At 36.0% G+C, this 18,076-nt stretch overlaps 1 protein-coding gene across 2 annotated transcripts in view; it reads left to right on the top strand.

The window, feature by feature from the left end:
* Window positions 1-18,076, top strand: part of VEGFC (vascular endothelial growth factor C) — a 71,868-nt gene that overhangs the window by 39,675 nt on the left and 14,117 nt on the right. The window contains exons 1-3 of one of the 2 annotated variants that reach the window (XM_062622647.1): window positions 10,393-10,548; window positions 11,338-11,551; window positions 13,431-13,621. In XM_062622647.1, coding sequence (XP_062478631.1) covers window positions 11,398-11,551; window positions 13,431-13,621 — 345 coding nt within the window. In that variant the 5' untranslated portion in view covers window positions 10,393-10,548; window positions 11,338-11,397. Of the gene's footprint in view, window positions 1-10,392; window positions 10,549-11,337; window positions 11,552-13,430; window positions 13,622-18,076 lie in introns of those variants that run through there. The other variant, XM_062622561.1, reaches the window with a different exon arrangement.

Here is an 18,076-nt window from a genome sequence, read left to right as displayed (position 1 = left end):
ATCTGGGCACATTCATTTAAAGGCACAGTCAATTTGAATTACATCTTAAAAAAAAAAAAACACAAAAAACCCACAAAAAAAAACAAAACAAAACACCAAAACTAAACAAAAAAAACCCACCAAAAAACAGTTATGCCATAGTTAAAGTTCTAATTGATCCAAATGCAAAGAACTGCAGAGAGACATATTAAGGCTACACTTTTAAAATCTGAGTCTTTTGGAACAGTAAAACTCTGCATTCTTTGTTCCTTTCCTTCTCAGGGAAAACAGGAATTTAATAGATACTGTTTTAGTTTTGTCCCTAGTAATTTAGAGTGACTCTTATGTGACTTTTCAAAGACTTAAGACAGTATGGGGGATTGTAGGGTAGGATGTCAGAAATAACCTCCAGATAAATTAATAAAAATATGTAACAGCATCTGCCATATGTGTTTATTAAGCTATGTTAATAATTGCTCTCCAGATTGTCTTAAAGCTATTTCAGTATGAAACAAAATGTTCTTAAAGATCATTCATTTACATTTTTCCCCTCCTTTGCGATCTTAGTTCAAATAAAATTGAAAATAAACAAAACACTTTCTTTTGAAACAAAATCTAATTCAGCATACCAGAAATGTCATTCTCACTGCCAGTTACTCTAATGGGACATGTGTTCCTTGTGTCTGAATCTACTTTGTTTGAAAAGAGCTGCTGTCTCAAAGCCTTGAGGAAATTGCAGTTCTCAGTAAAAGAAATGCTCGAAACGTGTGCAAAGAACAGTCAGAAATTGTTTCATGGTCTGGTCCTGTAAATGGTAACCTCAGTGACTACAATGGGCTCTTGGTATTAACAAGTGTGTGTCCAAAATTCCGATTTCCAGGACTGCAATCCTGCAGACATGTGTGTCCTTCATGGTGTACACAATTAGCTGCTGGGAAAAAAGGCAAAGGAATCCTTCTACTGCATTAATTTTGTTCAAACCATTACAAACAATCACTGCAGATTGACTTTGGGAAGTGGTTGTATATGCTTGAAAAAGTGCTTCCTTAAGGGTTGCTGGTAGTGCTATAGAATTTGAAATTCCTCTTCTGCATAAACTTTCCTTCTTTGACACTTTCTTTTGCTAAAATCTCAACAAAACTGTAAAACCTTTTGAGGAAATTGACTAATGCAAGAAGATCTGTTTTATTCAGAAAGTCTAGAGCCCTTTAATTGTTTCTTCCTTTTGTATTAGAATCTGTTATCTTGAGAAGTGTGCCTTTGCTTCTGAAGAATAAAATCTCAGCCTGAGACTGTGAGGTTGCCCTATCTTGCTGCTTTTACTTCCTTGTCACTTTCTTCCCTCACTTCCATTTTCAGCTCACATACCTGATACCTGGTTTGTTTACTTAAAAGTTCTGTTCAAGACTGTGACCAGTTGAATGCAAAATACAGTGACACAAAACCTTTTTTTTTCCAATAAAATAATTGTTTACTTCTAAGAGCAAATAAAGAGCTAATATGAGTAAATATTTCAATATAAGAGTAAGGTTTATTCATAAGCTTAGCTTAACTTTAAACATCTTCATTGTATCTTTCTACAGACTCTGAATAACTAGAGCCTCTTTTTCTTCTCTCTATATGCCTCCTTTTAATATGTATATTATATATTTTTCTTTTTCATTAGTTTCTGGGTCTGGAGAAGAATGCAGCATGGTGGTATAGGACAAGTCTTAACTAATGGCAACTATAATGGATTTCAAAATGCAGTATTATACCTTCCATAAGAGATTATACGTGTTCTTGCAATCCAGAGGAAGATGATAGCTCAGGGCATATTTTGTAAATCTTGGATTGCAAAAACTTCATTCCGCAGTCAAGCCTCATTCAAAAAGTCTTCTGATAGCATACTGTGTTCAGCATTGGATTACTCTGTGTCCTGTCAGTATAAATTAGGATCTAATTTAATACGGCTGATGTTCCCTGACCCTTTTTAAGTAACATTACAGTACAATACACTATTCAGAATAATTTAAGCCAAAAATAATGGGCAGCATACATTTCTCCTGCTTTGGTTGCATGAAAGGGAATTGTGACCAAGTCTCAAATCTATTTTTTGGATTTGCTGTTCTCAAGGATTCATTTGCCTTTCTCCATCTCTCATGCCTTGCTGACAAATCTCTTAATACCTGTCAGGTTTTACATGGTACAATGAGCTTTCTCCTTTGGTGATACAGAAGCATTACTTCTCTTTTTGTGATCAAAACCCCTTGTTTTTTATTTTTATTTCCCTATAAGGGATGTGACAGCTCCACGGAACTACTGGTCTTTTATGTCATAGTTGTAATGAAGTTAACTCATCAGGGAAAGCAAAAAGGAAAAAGTTATTATAGAGTCAATGTCTGAACAAACATTTTTATTTTTGTGTATCTTCTCTGTAACAGGTAGTCATCCAAAGCATGTTCCACACAGAATTTAGGACTGAACAAATTTCAGACACAAGTTATCAGGTTGGGCACAAGTGGACAGAAGGTAGCAGGTCCTTTGCATTCTGTATCTACCTCAGGCTACTGAAAGATGATCTCTTTCTTTTGCTTACATTAATAAAGAATCTTTACATAAAATATTTGGGTAATACATTGACAACAAAAATAAAAGGTGCTTCTGGTATTTTGTTTATTAATGAAATCTCACAATTTAATACTTAGTTACCAAAGGCTTAGCTGTATGATGTTACTTTGAGTTACCAAATAGACTTTTTAGTGACTTGTGTAAAAAATTACTTGAAGAAATGTGATGCTAAATAAAATAGATAACAATCTAATTTTAATGGTGTACTCTTAGAAAATCTAAAATAGAATGAAATGCCCAGGTTTCTAAGAGACTTTATGTGATATTTTTTTTCTTTTCCATATATGCAAAACTTGTTTGTAATAATTTAAGATTTTTCTGTGTTCTAACATACTGATTATTCTTTAGTTTTTTGTTGAGTTTTAAGTAGCGTATTGTGTTTAGAGCTGGAATATTTGTTGAAATAGGCAATGTGACAAGGTAGGTGGTCTTCTAATTAATATTTCTGTATGGATCTGTAAACTGTGTGCAAGGTTTGTTTAACAAAACAGAAATCATGTCCTATTAGATTAAGACATTTGTTTGGGAATAAAGTTCAACTTTTTCTTTGAAATTCACTTGATCTTGTTTCATGGCCTATGAAATAATTTATTTTAAGAACCATTTTAAAAGGATAAGTGATTCAAGAAATCCTGTTACCTGTTGCTAAATATTTAGATCATATATTAATTACATTTGTTCAGGGCTTCAGATAGTGATTTTAAAAACTTGGTTAAAAGGAAAGTTACCTGGTAGTGAGAGAAATTATACAACAATGATAAGAGGTAACATGTTCATATAATCTTTCTGTCCTACAAATGGCTACATTGTTCAAAATTGAAGACTAAACAAGTGTTGAATTGAAAACTACACACACTCATCACAGTGAGAACACACCACGTGCTGTAGCCTGCGTGTTCAGCATAACTCAGGAATGTTCTTAAGAATGTGCAATTTCTTATTCTGGCTTTTAGTGAAACCTTTTTGTATGTACTTTTGACCTGTAGAATAGAAAACCTTACATTAAAACTGTATCTACTGCCTTTTTGAAGCCCATCATTTGATACATGGCCAGAACTCTTACTTTTCACTCGTTAGGGTCTAGGACATCTCTGCATAGCTCACATACTGTGCTCAAGCAGGATCTTAGCATGATCTGGCATTCAAATTAAATGAAAGGGCTGTCCCTTACCTTCATGCTTAGAAGCTTAGTAAATCTCTGCTTGATACTGAGAAGGTTTTTAATACTCACTGCCTGTGTTACAGCTGCTGACTTGATGACAGGTAATTGCAGCATTACCAGGATAATAGTTTTCTTCAAAAACTGTCTCTGTATTTGTTTGCTTTTACTGACAAAGATAATGGCAGTTGTTAATAACAGTAATGATAATACCAGTGAAAGCTCAGTACAGACTGAAAATAAACAACTTTCTTATAAAGGCCTTATAGTTTATTCTTGTGTACTGATTTTAATGAGACACATCTGACTGTTGGAAGGAAAACAAAAAGTTGCAAGGTATAAAACCAAAACAAAATAATATCCAAACTGTTACAAAATTTTGCTTAACTGGTGTTTTATCTTCCGAGATAGTAAGATAACCACAATTTTTAGTTCGAGTTCTGGTTTGAAGTACTTCAGTTTTCAGAATTCCATGATTCACTTTCCTCAATGTTAGTTAAAAGTTACTTAAAAGTATTCAAAGCAAACATATTGTTTCTATAATGTGTCAAATTCTCCAGAACTGCCATGTGGTGTCAACCCAGATGCCTCACAGTTGGGGCATACACAATTGGCACCAGAACTTCACCAGCTGCGATGGCTGTTTTGCAGAGGGCACTGGAGTTCTCATGCTGCTGGCTGTCTTCTTTCCAGTGGATTGCTGTGTCTGTTAGCCACTTTGATTACCCAGCAGTCATCACAGTGTTGTCCTTTAATTTCACTTTGCAAGTGTGTTTTACTTATAAATAGTTTTGATTTACAAACGTTTTCCCGTTTTGTCTGGTCATGCATGGTGATCCTTGCATTCATCACCGACTGATCACTGTAGCTGTGGATGACCAAGAAAATAACACAAATCTCATACAGATTGCACTGCCTGATATCTCCAAGATTTAATCAGTTGGAAGCCTTTCGGCAGCAATAATCCAAATCCTTGTTGAATCCCAATCTACTCTTAATGCTAGCTGGAAGCTTTGGCATGAGTCTTTGTCTCAATTAAATAATCCAGATGTAGCTGCACTTACCAAATGGTTATCCTACAACTTTCCATGGCTGCTGTGCAGCCTTTGACCTGTAATTTGAGGGCTCATCTAGTGCAAGTTCCTGAATAGTGAATCAAGTCCATTGATAACGGGCTTGATTTTTGTATTTTACTTTGCAATTATGACTTGCCGTATTCTTAGAAATGGTCTGTGTGGAATTTAAGAATACAAGTTGAAGGCTACTGCTGTGGAGCAATGCAAATTTCAAAGATCAGGCTGAAGTGCATGAGAACAAAACCATTTCTGTTACTGTTATCTAGTTGTGAAATTACTTCAAAAAAGGCCATAGATATTCAGAGTCTGGATAAGGTGCCACCAAGCCTCTTTCCATCATGGTCAGGAATGGTATTTGACACCTTTTCTTTTCCTGTTTCTGTGCACATGTGCACGCATCTGGACTGTATGGATTTCTGTCATGGCACTATGGCATTACCATCTCTAATTGCATGAGATACTGTGATACCTACAGCAGTGTCTTAATTACCCAAATTCATAGGAACCTGGGAGAAGTGGCCATTTAAGGCAAGCTTCTAAAGAGACCAGGCAGCAGAGCAGGGAGTTGCTTTAGAAAGCAACTAGAATTATTTTTTTCTCTGCTTCCCAGGGAAATCAGACTCAGGTCAAAAAAGGGTATTTTCATAAGTAATTACCATTGAATGCATGAAAGTACCATTAGGGAAGGTTGAGAACAATTCAAGAATGTGGGTACTTGAGGAATAAACACTAGGCAAGAAGCATGTTTCAGAAAATCAGTAGCAGCTAAATGTTTGATTGAAGGACTGAAGTGCCTTTGCGCAAATCTATAATCTTAGATACATCTTTCTGCATTTTCTAAGAATATCTAGATTAAATTTTACCTGGAAAATGCTGACTTGCATAAAAAAATTCCCTTCATGTGAAAATTTTACACTTTGTACCTCAGCTTAAATACTTGTGCTTACAACTAGGAGAGCAATGCTAAATAGGATAATCCTAGGATGATTTTTCTAGCAGTTTATGCATCACCCTCTCAAATATTGTTCTGGACAAAAGAAAAAAAAAATGTGATATGTAATATAGAACTGAAACATCTGTAGTCTTAAGCTTATCCTTATAGCCAATGTCTTTTTCTTTTTTAACAAATTCTCTTTCAAGTGTCTTCTCAAACTTGTTTATTTTTCCTTTTCTATATGCTTTATACAGTCCCCTCATCACCCATTTATTTGGGGCTTTTTGCCTGGTGTTATTCTTGGTATATAAAATGCCAGAATGAATAGAGGTCACTTAAATCATAATATAGTTCAGACTGGTTTATTTATTTTATACTTTCATTCTTACTTTTTATGTTTGTCTGATGTGGTTTGTAAGCTCTTTGGAGCAGAGACCAGTTCTAATCTCTGCTATTCTCACAATGTTTTGATTTAATTCAAATTAAGTGCAGTGGTCTTACTGCTTATTTAAGGTAATGTGAACTAAAAAATTATGTTCACTTGCCACTTCTGTTAGTCACTGTTTTGTAACTGTATTGAAGGGTAACTTAAAATGTTGCAACTGCAGGCAGTCATTCCATTTTGCTAGTGACAAATTGATGCATAAGAGATAAAAGTAAGACTATTTAGCATGATTGTATAGGTGAACAAAAAAAGGTTAACTTAATACTTAACTTTGGCTAAGATATTTAATTAGAATATTTTCTTCTTTTACTGTCATCTGCTTCCAAAAAGCCTAGCTCTGAAATACAAGAAAATTACAAGAAATATTATGCAAGTGAAATGTTTATACATATTTTTCTTTTGCAATATTTTCATTTGCTTATTGTTTCAACATTTGGATTTAACCACTTGACTTTTACTACATACCAGTCAGTCAATAAATGAAGAATATAAGTATATTAAAATGGAGGGGGGTATAGACAGCATTTTCCTATTAAGCATTGTCAACAAAATCCTTGAAAATGAATTGAGCTGACAACTATATTCAGAGCAGATGCGTAAAGTACTGTTATAGCACATTGCGCCATCAATTATGTGTCAAGCATGCTGCCAAATATTAAGTGTTCTGACCTTTGTTATTAATAATAGGGGTAGACACCAGGGACATGTGAGAGACAAATAATGCATGGGAAATCTATTAAAGATTTGATTTTTTTTTTTTTTTTAATGGATATAGAGCCTATTTAATATCCTGCCCCTCCCCTTGCAAGCTATGAAAAACTGGACATAATATATGATGGAAAGCCACATTGTGAAAATTAGGAACATCTTATTCTATAAAATCATAAGTTGAGAGTGCTTGTCATCAAGCTTTACTGCCTGATTTATATGTGTGTTTGTCATTTTCCTCTGTTCTGGGAAATAATGTGGAAGAAGTGAAATGAGCAAGCTTGTCTTTACTGTATTCTCCATTCATTCTTGTGTTTTCAAGTTGTTATTTTGCTCAGTATCATCTATTAACTTGCAGAGACTGGCTAGTCGAAGGTTTAACAAACATCTTTTTCCAGAATATAGCCTCTAGCGTTTTTAGGTGGTCGTGCAAGACAACATTGATAATATGTGAAAATGACAAAAACAAAACAAAAAAAACCCAAACACAGAATGGCCAACCAAAGGACAGAGATAAGTGCTTACAAAAGGAGTGGTGGTAAAAAAAAAAGGGGGAGGTAAAGGAGGGAGGCACAAAACCCAACCCCTTAACTGATTTAAAACAGCAAAGAAAATAGAAAACATGGGACAGAGATAACTCTTTCCTCTACAGGCACTGATGGCACTATTTCCTGCTTCCTTCTCAATGTAGAGTATAGATCCCAGAACGTCTTGCCAGAAGAACCTTGAGCAGTTGGTCTAGGATTTTATGTGGAGAGCACTGCAACTGATGACATGAAAATCAACCTGGTCTAATGGAATGTTTTGCTGCCTGTGGCCAGGGGTTTGGAACTAGATGATCTTTAAGGACACCTCCAACCCAAGCCATTCTATGATTCATCAAAAAGCTTACTTTGGTCCTAAAAATTGTAGAATTTCTCTTATCACAATCTTTGTTAACATTATAGTATTTTCAGACAATAGAACAATTTTTTTTTTATTTATTTATTTAAGATTATATTTGGGAATAACCAGCTTATTAGTGTGACATTAACTTGCATCTACAGACTGTATTTCTTCCTAAACTTCACTAATCTGGACTTGAATAAGATAAGTGAAAAATTAGAGCTCTGATTTCTAGCACATACTTATGGAGGTGTGTCTGTCATAAATTTTGTGCAGGTGTCTGGATTTCCACTGGAAAAAAAGTTTTGAGGTTTTAATTATTTTTTTCAGTGTCCTATACTAAAAGCCAGTGCACAGTTAAGAGCCAGCAAAGAATCTGGGATAAAAGGTAGGGCCTGAGTCAGTGTATTTTTTTCACATTAACCAAAATTAGCACAAAATGAAAATGTTGCCAGACAACTGTTACATTTACAGAAGCAGTTGCATTCATCTCCTAAAAATCTAGGAACTCTTTTTAGCAATCCTTAATGATCTGATGCTTTTATTGTATGCAGGACACACTCTTCTGATCGATCAGAACTTAAGATTTTATTTGATGTTTATGTCAAAGTTTGACTGTTAGACAAAATTGAATCACTCCACAAGGTCCTTAGGTATGTGCCATGAAACATTTTGACACAGGTGAGAGCAATTTTGCTACAGTTAAAATACATAGACTTACAATGAACATTTTGGGAAGAGGTCACTGATCTGTGTGTCAAGGTAATATTGGAAACGTTGAAAGAAAATCAACTTTTTTTCTATTTGTTTTTTCTTTCTAGCTCTGGTCACTGCAGGTCCTTTATTTATTACAAATGTATGGGTTTCCTTCTCCCTTTCTTGCTAAATCAGAAGAGGGGAGAGAACAAAAGCCCTTTAGCAATCAAGTTGGTTTTTCACAGTGTAGGTTTTAATTGAAGCCATGGTTACAAGCAAGTGGCTTTATTAAACTAAGCACAAAATAATTCGGATGCAATAGTGATGATTAATCTAAAAAAAAAAAAAAAAAGCCCAAGCCAAAACCCCAGTAGTTTTATATGTCTGCTCCAGAAATTGTTTTCCTTTTGTTCACATAAAGTGAGCACTTCATCTTGTAGACACAGGGTGCTTGTGCCCATGCAATATCCAGAAAGAAATGCAGTTGGAAACAATACTTGATTGAATTTGATACAAAACTCTGTTAAAGCCACTAATTCTTTTGTATTTTGACTTTTAGTCATACATATTTTATATGTGGATACCGAATTTTCGGTCCAGCTGGAAAGGCATGACTTGATTTCCTGACCAAAAAAGATTGCACCAACACATACTACTTCTAACAAATATAACCTCTTTCCTGCTCTATACCCTGGCTTCTTATCAATGAAGTGATTTCAACTTTTGTTACTTATTTTTCTGATGATCTAGGCCTGTACTTTGAATATCTGAAATAGCAATAACCAACATTTATCTACAGTGGGTGGCAGAGGCTTTTAAAGGATTCATCAGACCACTTTTAAAGGTTTCATCCATATGTAATGGACTGGCATCAAGCCTTGTGACAGGATATACATGCTGTCTCCATGCCATGACCTCACGTGCCACTCATATTCCCATCATGTGGCAGACATGCATCTGCAACACTGGCATTTGGTGTACTGGCAGTGACCTCATTCCTATTACCCAAGGCATGCGCTGCAGCACCCTCAGGAAACAGTCTGTCAGGAATGAGGCTGCTCAAACCCTGCTCTTCTCACCTCTCAAGAAATGAAAGCAAGCAGACAGTGGCCGAATTAGTAGTTTGTTCAGCTTGGGTTTTTGTCTGTGATCAGGAACCTGTGTGGCATCCTTCCAGGAGAGCAGGGCTGATGGGAAGTGAGATGTTCTGTGTTGCCAGTGAATCGGAAGGCAAGGCCCCAAGATACTGCTTGCTGGGTGGCTTGCGTCAGAGAGGGCCCTTCTTACGGAGGCAAGGAAAGAGATGAAGTCCTGAATGAGCGTATTTCCAAGACTGATAGCTTGGTTGTTGAAATCTCTCAGGCCAGAGTAGTTTGTCATGACACTGTGGTTAGGGAGGCTTTAGTGAGAGAACTTTCAAATTTGTTAACTCTTGGACACATAAAATGACTTTGAAATCTGTATTAGCTTTGGCTCCTGTATTTAACTGTATTTATGGAAATGACTTCTGTGAATCTGCCTTACCCCAAGGCGTTTCTCCTGTATTTGACACCTGATAAGGAAGTGAATGTGACAGCAGGAGCCATTTGGTACCTTTTCAGTTGTTTATCAGAAAAGGAGCAGTTTTGATTCAGGTGAGCTAGTTTGGAACTGGTTGTGTTGCTCCTGTAGTGTTCAAAATCACTGAATTGAATGACTTTTTGTTAGTAGTGGAGTTTAATGAGGAATCTGAAATTTCAGTTTCTGTAGTTACATATTCCTGGGTTTAGGAACAGCCTAGTGTTCCCTGGGCTAGAGCAATAGTTTTGTAGTAAATCTGCAGCCAGCTGCTGGACGTGTTTCACAGTGATTTTGTGTCTCTGGATTTGGTGTCTCATACTGCCATCTAAGGGCCATGTAGGCTGAGAAGGTGGCTAAAGGTTCTTCAATTCTTTCTCTGTCCTGCCCTTCCCTTTGGGAAGTCAGCAATTCATGGATGAGAAGAGTGGGCAGGGAATAACGACGGTCTTTTGATGCAGGATGTTGTTTCATCCAAGAGGATAGAGGGATCTTCCAGGTAAGTGAGAAATTAGAATGTAAATGTGAGTTGTAGTATTTTAGGAAGATGCAATTGCAGTGTTTGTGTAAAAGCCAGCAAGTAAGAAAGCGAGATTACAGGATTTGAGGCTACTGTAAAAACAAGTTAAGGAATGTAGTGCTTAGAGTCCTAAAGAGTTTCAGTTGAAACTCTTAGGAGTGAGGGAGTTTGCTGTTCAGATTCTGAAAGCTACCAAAGTCCTTGACTCCTACTGATTTCGGGATTAGTGCTGTATAACAGAATTTGTTTAGTAAGATTTTCCCTAAAAAGGTACAAAATAACATGAATTATTTTCTTCCTTTTTTAAAATTGTTTTTGTGTTTCTAGGTGTTTCGATTTTCCTGGTTTAGGGGAAAATAAGCAAAAAAAGTTGGTGTTATTTCAAGAGTATGTAGTATTAAATGACATAAACATAATTTAAATATTTTGAAGTTTAAGCATTCACGATTTTAGCATGAAAACTTTTCTTTCCAAGATAAAAATGCATTAATCTCTAAACTATAATATCTGTATTGGCTTAATGCTGTACCTGTTTTCTCACAAAGGTATTTTGAATTACAAATGTGATAAAGAATTAGTGACAGAAGCAAAACATTTCAGTATTTCTTAATGTAGTACTGTTGGCATTGACTGACAAAAGCAGTTTTTATAATGAGGACCCCTTTGAGCACATTTTTATTTTACAATATAGGAGGTGTTTTTCAGGCTAGTTTCCAACAAACCTTGTGTCATAGAGAAAGTAATTAATCTTGCATGTTACTTTCACAGGCTCATGCAGGCAAAGACCTGGAAGAGCAGTTGCGGTCTGTGTCCAGTGTGGATGAACTCATGACAGTACTTTACCCAGAGTACTGGAAAATGTTCAAATGTCAGTTGAGGAAAGGAGGTTGGCAACACAACAGGGAACACTCCAGCTTTGACACAAGATCAGATGATTCCCTGAAATTTGCCGCAGCACACTATAATGCAGACATCCTGAAAAGTAAGTACAGGGCACAAACTGTGTTCTAACACACAACGAATTAAAATCTGAAGGCTTCTCAGTTGTGTCAGAAAGACTTTAAAAGCTAAGCATTGTCAGTAAACCAACCTCAGCAGTTTGATTTGATGTCATGTTTGTAATACAAAATCCTTGACAATCAACTTCCAAAATGTAACAAATTGCTCTGCAGACATATTTTTAGTATATCGATTGTAAGAAGGGTGAATCCTGCTTTATAAAGGCTGTAATAATTTTGCAGAAAGCAAAGAGGGCACTAATAATCGGATTCATTGAACAGTTTCTGCTCATTTTCTGTGATTACATCACAGCTGGTAAAGCTTTCTTCTCTTGCATGTTACTACTTTAGGACACCAAATAATGCACTTGTAGGTTTTTCCTGTTGCAAAAGGGTAGTTGTCATGTTATGCTCAAACCAGAAAAAAAACAGCTTGAAACAAATACGTCTGAAGTGTTTCAGATGGCCTGGATAAAAACATAATAGCTTACAGTTTAAGTAAGCGCTTGCAAGCAGAGAAACACAGGATTTATAGCAGGAAGTGTATTTTTTGACATGATGCTGGAAATCATGTACTTAATGGAGACTTTAAGTTATGCATTAGGTGAAATTTCCATTTTTGCTGAATAGCCTCTCAAGAACTAGCTCCAGGAGAGAATAAAGGGATCTGTACAGCTGCAAGTCTAATGGGTGTTTCATGTAAGATTGTATTTGATAAAAGGCTGGATAACATGATGTGAAATGTTTGCCCAAATTTACGTGAATAATCTGGGCACAAATAGCACCTTTCAGATTAAATTTTATGATGTGTATAATTGCTGACCTTTTGCTTTAAATTGTACTTTTGTAGTATTCAAAGTAAATGTATTCAAGCTTAGGCATCAGATTTATTGCTTCTAATATATAGTATCCAAGGGAAGTACTGTGTGGGACTGGTTAAAAATTATTTTGCAGAGATATGCAGTACTTCTTTAGTCTTCAGTCAAGGTAAGGAAGCCCAGGCACACAAGAAAGGGTATGTACAGCTTCAGCTGCTGGCTAGGAGGTCGAGGGAGATGATTCTCCCACTGTACTCTTCTCTTCAAGACCCCACCTGGAATACTGTGTTCAGCTCTGGGGCCCCCAACAGTGGAAGGACTTGGACCTGTTGGAGCAGGTCCAGAGGAGGGCCACAAAGTTGCTCAGAGGACTGGAACACCTCTCCTATGAAGATGGACTGAGAGAGTTGGGCTTGTTCAGCCTGGAGAAGGCTCCGGGAAGACCTAGTTATGGCCTTTCATTAGATAAAGGGGGCTTATAAGAAAGATGGTGACAGACTTTTTAGTGGTACCTGTTGCAGCTGGACAAGGAGTAATGGTTTAAACTAAAAGAGGGTAGATTTAGATGAGATATAAGGAAAAAATATTTTACAATGAGGGTGTTAAGACACTGGAACAGGTTGCTCAGAGAAGCTGTGGATGCCCACCCCAGGAAACATTCAGAGTCAGGCTGGATGGGGCTCTGAGCAACCTGATCTAGTTAAAAATGTCCCTGCGCACTGCAGGAGGGTTGGATTAGATGACCTTTAAAGGTCCCTTCCAACTCAAACCTTTCTATGATTCTACGTCATAAGCTCTCCCCAGCTCTGTTATGTTGCCTTTTCTGTCACTTGCCTTCTGCTCCATGACAGTATGTCACATCCCTACGGAGAAGAAACATTAGCTAGAAATTAAGAGTTGTGTATTTCACTGAATAAAGGGTCTGAGAATGAGCAGTGCATATTCTGGTTCTAAACTTTAAAAAAAATCCTACTAATTTACTGCAGGAGAGTATTGTTTTTAAACAGTTACTTTATAACACATGAAATTCCCTATAACTTGGCAGGTATTGATACTGAATGGAGAAAAACTCAGTGCATGCCACGTGAAGTGTGTGTGGATGTGGGAAAAGAGTTTGGAGCAACTACAAACACCTTCTTTAAACCCCCATGTGTATCCATCTACAGATGTGGAGGTTGCTGCAATAGTGAAGGACTCCAGTGTATGAATATCAGCACAAGTTACATCAGCAAGACAGTAAGTTCTTACTTTTACTACAATTTGAGTGCATCTTGCAATTCCATTTATGATCATGCATTTTTTAAACCTTGTTATTGCGATTGTGAGAAGAGAAAAAAATCAATTCCAGAATACATAGAAAAAACAGCTGAAGAGACTACTTCCTGGAAGAAAGCGTTTAATGCTATTTCCCCCTAAATATATATCTGTTTATTATTTTTAGGGGAAAAAATGTGATGTTCCCCTTTTTTTTCTCATCTACCATTTGCCTCATGTATGAAGCAAGCACTCTGAAAAACTAGCCTGTATTTTTATCAGTGAAGAAAAAGACTGTTTCAGGACATGTGCAAATAGGATACATGTTGCAAATAAGGCCTTTTAGGAACTGAATTTTACTGTATTAAGAAATATTAGTGTAATTTACCTATTAATTTTGTTTAATCCATCTCCTTCAGGTATATGTGTGGGTTTTAGTCTTCAAGGCTAGTGATGAGGTAGGAGTATGCAGAGGTTGTACACTAAGCCTGTGAGCTGCCTTTAAAAGAAAAAGCATGCATGCTATAACATATATGTAGTACATAAGTAGCTGTAACAATTTTTACAATTATTTTGCAACTTTTCTCTCAAAAATCCTATAAAAATAGCTATGCTTCAAAATGTTTTCTAGAATATTTTGCTTTTGTTCCAGTACTTGGTAGTATTTTTGTTGATTGTGGGTTTTTGCTTTTTATCTCATCATTCTGATACCTTGAAGAAAACTAATTTTAGTGTAAATCTTACTTCCTTTTTCAACTAGCTGAAGATGCAGTACATATTTATAAGGAAGACACACAACTGCATAACCAACTTTAAAATTGTAGCCCATAGAAATGTCATTCCTTTATCATTAAACTTCTTAGTGCTCTGAGCCTTCTTGAGAGGGAATTAGAAAAACGGGATATACAGAAAACATTTAGTACATTTTCTGTCCTAGTTGAAAATGTTTAGTGCTAAGTTTCTTTTTTAAGATCTTGATGTCATTGGTGATGATATGATATAGGAGTAGTTAAAGATTTGAGAGACTCTGGAAAGGAAAATGTTAAAGGACTTACTAGAAAGAAGAAAGAGGCAATAGCATTGTTTTGTTTTCTTAACTGATTCTGTAAAAGCAAGCAGTTTAATCTCTGAGTTTTCTATCTTGCTTCTGCTTTCCAGTTTTATCTGGTCCTTGACAGAATGCAGTTTTAAAAAAACCCTTAATAAAGGAAGAGAGCTATAGCTATATCTCTTCATCTGTCATCATCTCAAATATTTTTAAAGTTATGTGACCACAGCTTACCCCTATATCAGATGAGAATTAGGAAGAAAAAAGTATTGGATTCAAGACCCTTCTGTGGAATTCAGGTACCCTACACACCTATTTTCACTACTGTTTTCCTTTTATTTCCTGAATGAAAAGAGAATTTATGGTTAGTTAACCAGCTATCTTCTGGCTTTTCGTAAGTCACCATTTTTGAAACTTTATAAACAGTGCATAAACTCCCTAAGATAACTTCATACTGTTCACCCAGCAGAAAAAGTGCTTAATGGGAAATTAACTTTTCAGCTGGAGGTTTTACTGTGAGGGCAAGCTCTCGCGTTGGTTCCAGACATTAAAACCGAAAAGAAATTGATATCAGCTTTAATAAAAAATAATTGAAAAGAGCTAAGCATATAAATTATTTTTATGGGGAGCAAATCATTGATTGCCAGGTGAATGGATTAGGTCGGATGTTCCCAGATTGGCTTGTGGAACACTGTGGTGGTCTGGAGAGAGGTCAGTAGTTCTCCAGTTCAGACTGTGTTCCTCCTTTCTAGCTACTCAACTTTGTTAAGTGAAAAATGGAACAGTATTCTGCTTTGCTTTTAATACCATTTTCCCCACAAAACCTGTTTCTGTAGTTGCAAAAGGGTGTTTGTACAGTTATGATTTGGACATGAGAAAATTTCTTAATTAGAGGTGTGGTACAAGGAATATGAAAACATTTGATCCCCTAGGCTAATGCATAAAATTCAGTAGAACTTTTCCTTTATCTGTGACACTGCAGTAGCCCAACTTTGTAAGTGGTGGCTTGTCTAGTAAAGGTCTGATGGGAAAGTGGTTTTTTTTGATTTTTGTTTTTTTTTTTATTTTTGTTTTGTGGTGTGGTTGTGTTGGTTTTTCCTCTTAATTTATTAGTCAAACAGTTATTCTCCATTTCCATGACATGAGCAATTCAATAGGAGTTACAAAGATAGGAACTACCTGGTGGAGCAACATCCTATCCAGTCGCACTTTTTTATGCCATGTAGATACATTGAAGCAGTAAGCAGATGGCAGAGAACCGTCTCATTCCATTCTTCCTCTTAGCTGGCAGGATGGACAGTTTTTTGACTTCTTTCAGATCATATGATGTAAAGGTCCTAAATCTTCCTTTTTCATGTTTACAGTAATAATTCCTCAAGAGAAAGCATGTTTCAAAGTAATTTGAAAATAGATTTAGAGGAGCTTTTCTCCCAGGAAACAAGTTAACAGTTTGAAATGGTTTTCCATATTTGATATGTACATGGAGTTCCCTTACATGATTTGGAGATGCATATGTCACAAGAATTTTCAGTTTTGAACTTCACCATTTATGCCATCCATTTTTCTATTTTAGATTTAAGACGGTAATGATCGATATAGTAGGTACTATTAATAGTGGGAGATACATCATTATAATTTCCAAATGCTTTTTGTTAAAAGATATTTTGAAAAGTGATTCAAATATAAAAAGATTGAGTATACTAATTAAGCATATTAATCAGATATGAAATGTATCAGATAGGTTACCTGTTGCCTTGAATAGGTTACACATAAGCCTTGAAATACTGTTTTGTCAAGAAAGATGGTAAAATAAATAAAGATGATTTACCATTTTTCAAATAGCTCATTTTCATTCTTTCCAGTATAGAAATATTTAGAGTTTTGAAATCAAACAGTCTTACATCCTTAGCTTAAAAACTTCTCTAGACACATTGTGCTCTGTTACGCTCATTATGTTTGGCCAGCCTTACTGACACTTTAGGAAGCACAAAGATCACAAGTGATGGAAACTAGGAGTCAATCAATTTAAGGGAAACTTGCCAAAATAAACCACAGTCCATCAGAAGAATATAGTGTACTTAATGTAAATCTGGGAAAAAATAATACATAAATCCTGTATTTGAAAAGTATCTGGAATTACAAGCTTTCCTTATCCTGGTATGGAAATAACAGTTTTGATTGTTTTATATTTCAGAAGTCAGAGATCATAATAATTTTATGTGTGCTGATACAATGGCACATATGATGATAGTGTTGAATAAATTAGCCACTGAAGCAAATAAATACTTCATATAGAAATCAACAGGGGTTTGTTGTGGGGGTTTTTTTTTAGAAAGTATGGCATTAAGTCCTTCTAGTTTAAAGAAGGAGCTATCAGTGCAGTAAATCAAAAGTACATGCCTTTATAAGGATCAGTGTGGAGGATTACATGGGAATTTTTTTCAGAAGGCATTCTGATAGTGCTTTTGGTCAAGCTGTTAGCTATTTTTGTGTTTTGGGGGCTTGGAGTTTTTTTTTAAGCTTAAAATCATGCTGAGCTATAGGTTGTGGACCCAGCTATGGTCCCACTCTTGTTGCTGTTCTCCACTCCAACTCTGTAACTAACTGGCTAAAGGAAGAGCGTTGCCAGTATGAGAACAGAAAAGAGCCTACTACAGGGATGGTCTGTGGGACCACACAGCTCTGGCCTAGACACTTCTGATAGGATGGCTGAACAAATAACAAAGCTGGGAAAAAGGGGGACCCTGGTACACATGGCTCACGGTAATGGCAGGTTGTGGAGTGCCAAACACCAAGTCTGGTTGGGTAGAGCAATTAGGACTCACTTTTGCCTAGTGTCCTCTTGCAGCACTTCTTACTTGATATTGTACTGATCTTCAAGGATTTAAAAAACCTGATGGCAAAAGAATGAAAATCCAGGGAAAAAATTGTTTGTAGTTGCGTGCATAGTTGTAAAAGTGGTGTGCTTATTCATTTACCTTTGTATTAGTCAGAAAAGTTCTTTAATAACGTACCTGTCTGTACAAGGGGGCAGAAAGTACAAGTACAAGAAGCTGATGTTTGGGTCTGTAGGATAAGCTGCTGCCTTTTAATTTTGTCTGGTGCAGTGGAACAAAGGGTAAGGATTAAGCTTAAAATACTCCTTATTGCAGATTATGTAATCCAAGTGCATGAAGAAAAATTACCTTCCTGTATATTTGAAAATTAACATTTCTAGTTTGGCTAGACAGTGGGAACTACGGAAAATACATATCCTTAATAAATAATTTAAAAAATTGTCCTGTAACCAAAACTTTTGTTTGATTTTGTTTTTAAATCCATAGAGTACCAATGACTGTCATGGGTTTAGCACACATTTATATTTAAGCCATTTACTGTAAGAAAGACTT

The sequence above is a fragment of the Pezoporus occidentalis genome, unplaced genomic scaffold (genome assembly GCF_034315485.1).
Source record: "Pezoporus occidentalis ecotype Australia unplaced genomic scaffold, CSIRO_AGI_Poc_V1 ctg1, whole genome shotgun sequence".
NCBI classification, from domain to species: Eukaryota; Metazoa; Chordata; class Aves; order Psittaciformes; family Psittacidae; genus Pezoporus; species Pezoporus occidentalis.
This window is presented reverse-complemented; position numbering and strand designations above follow the sequence as displayed.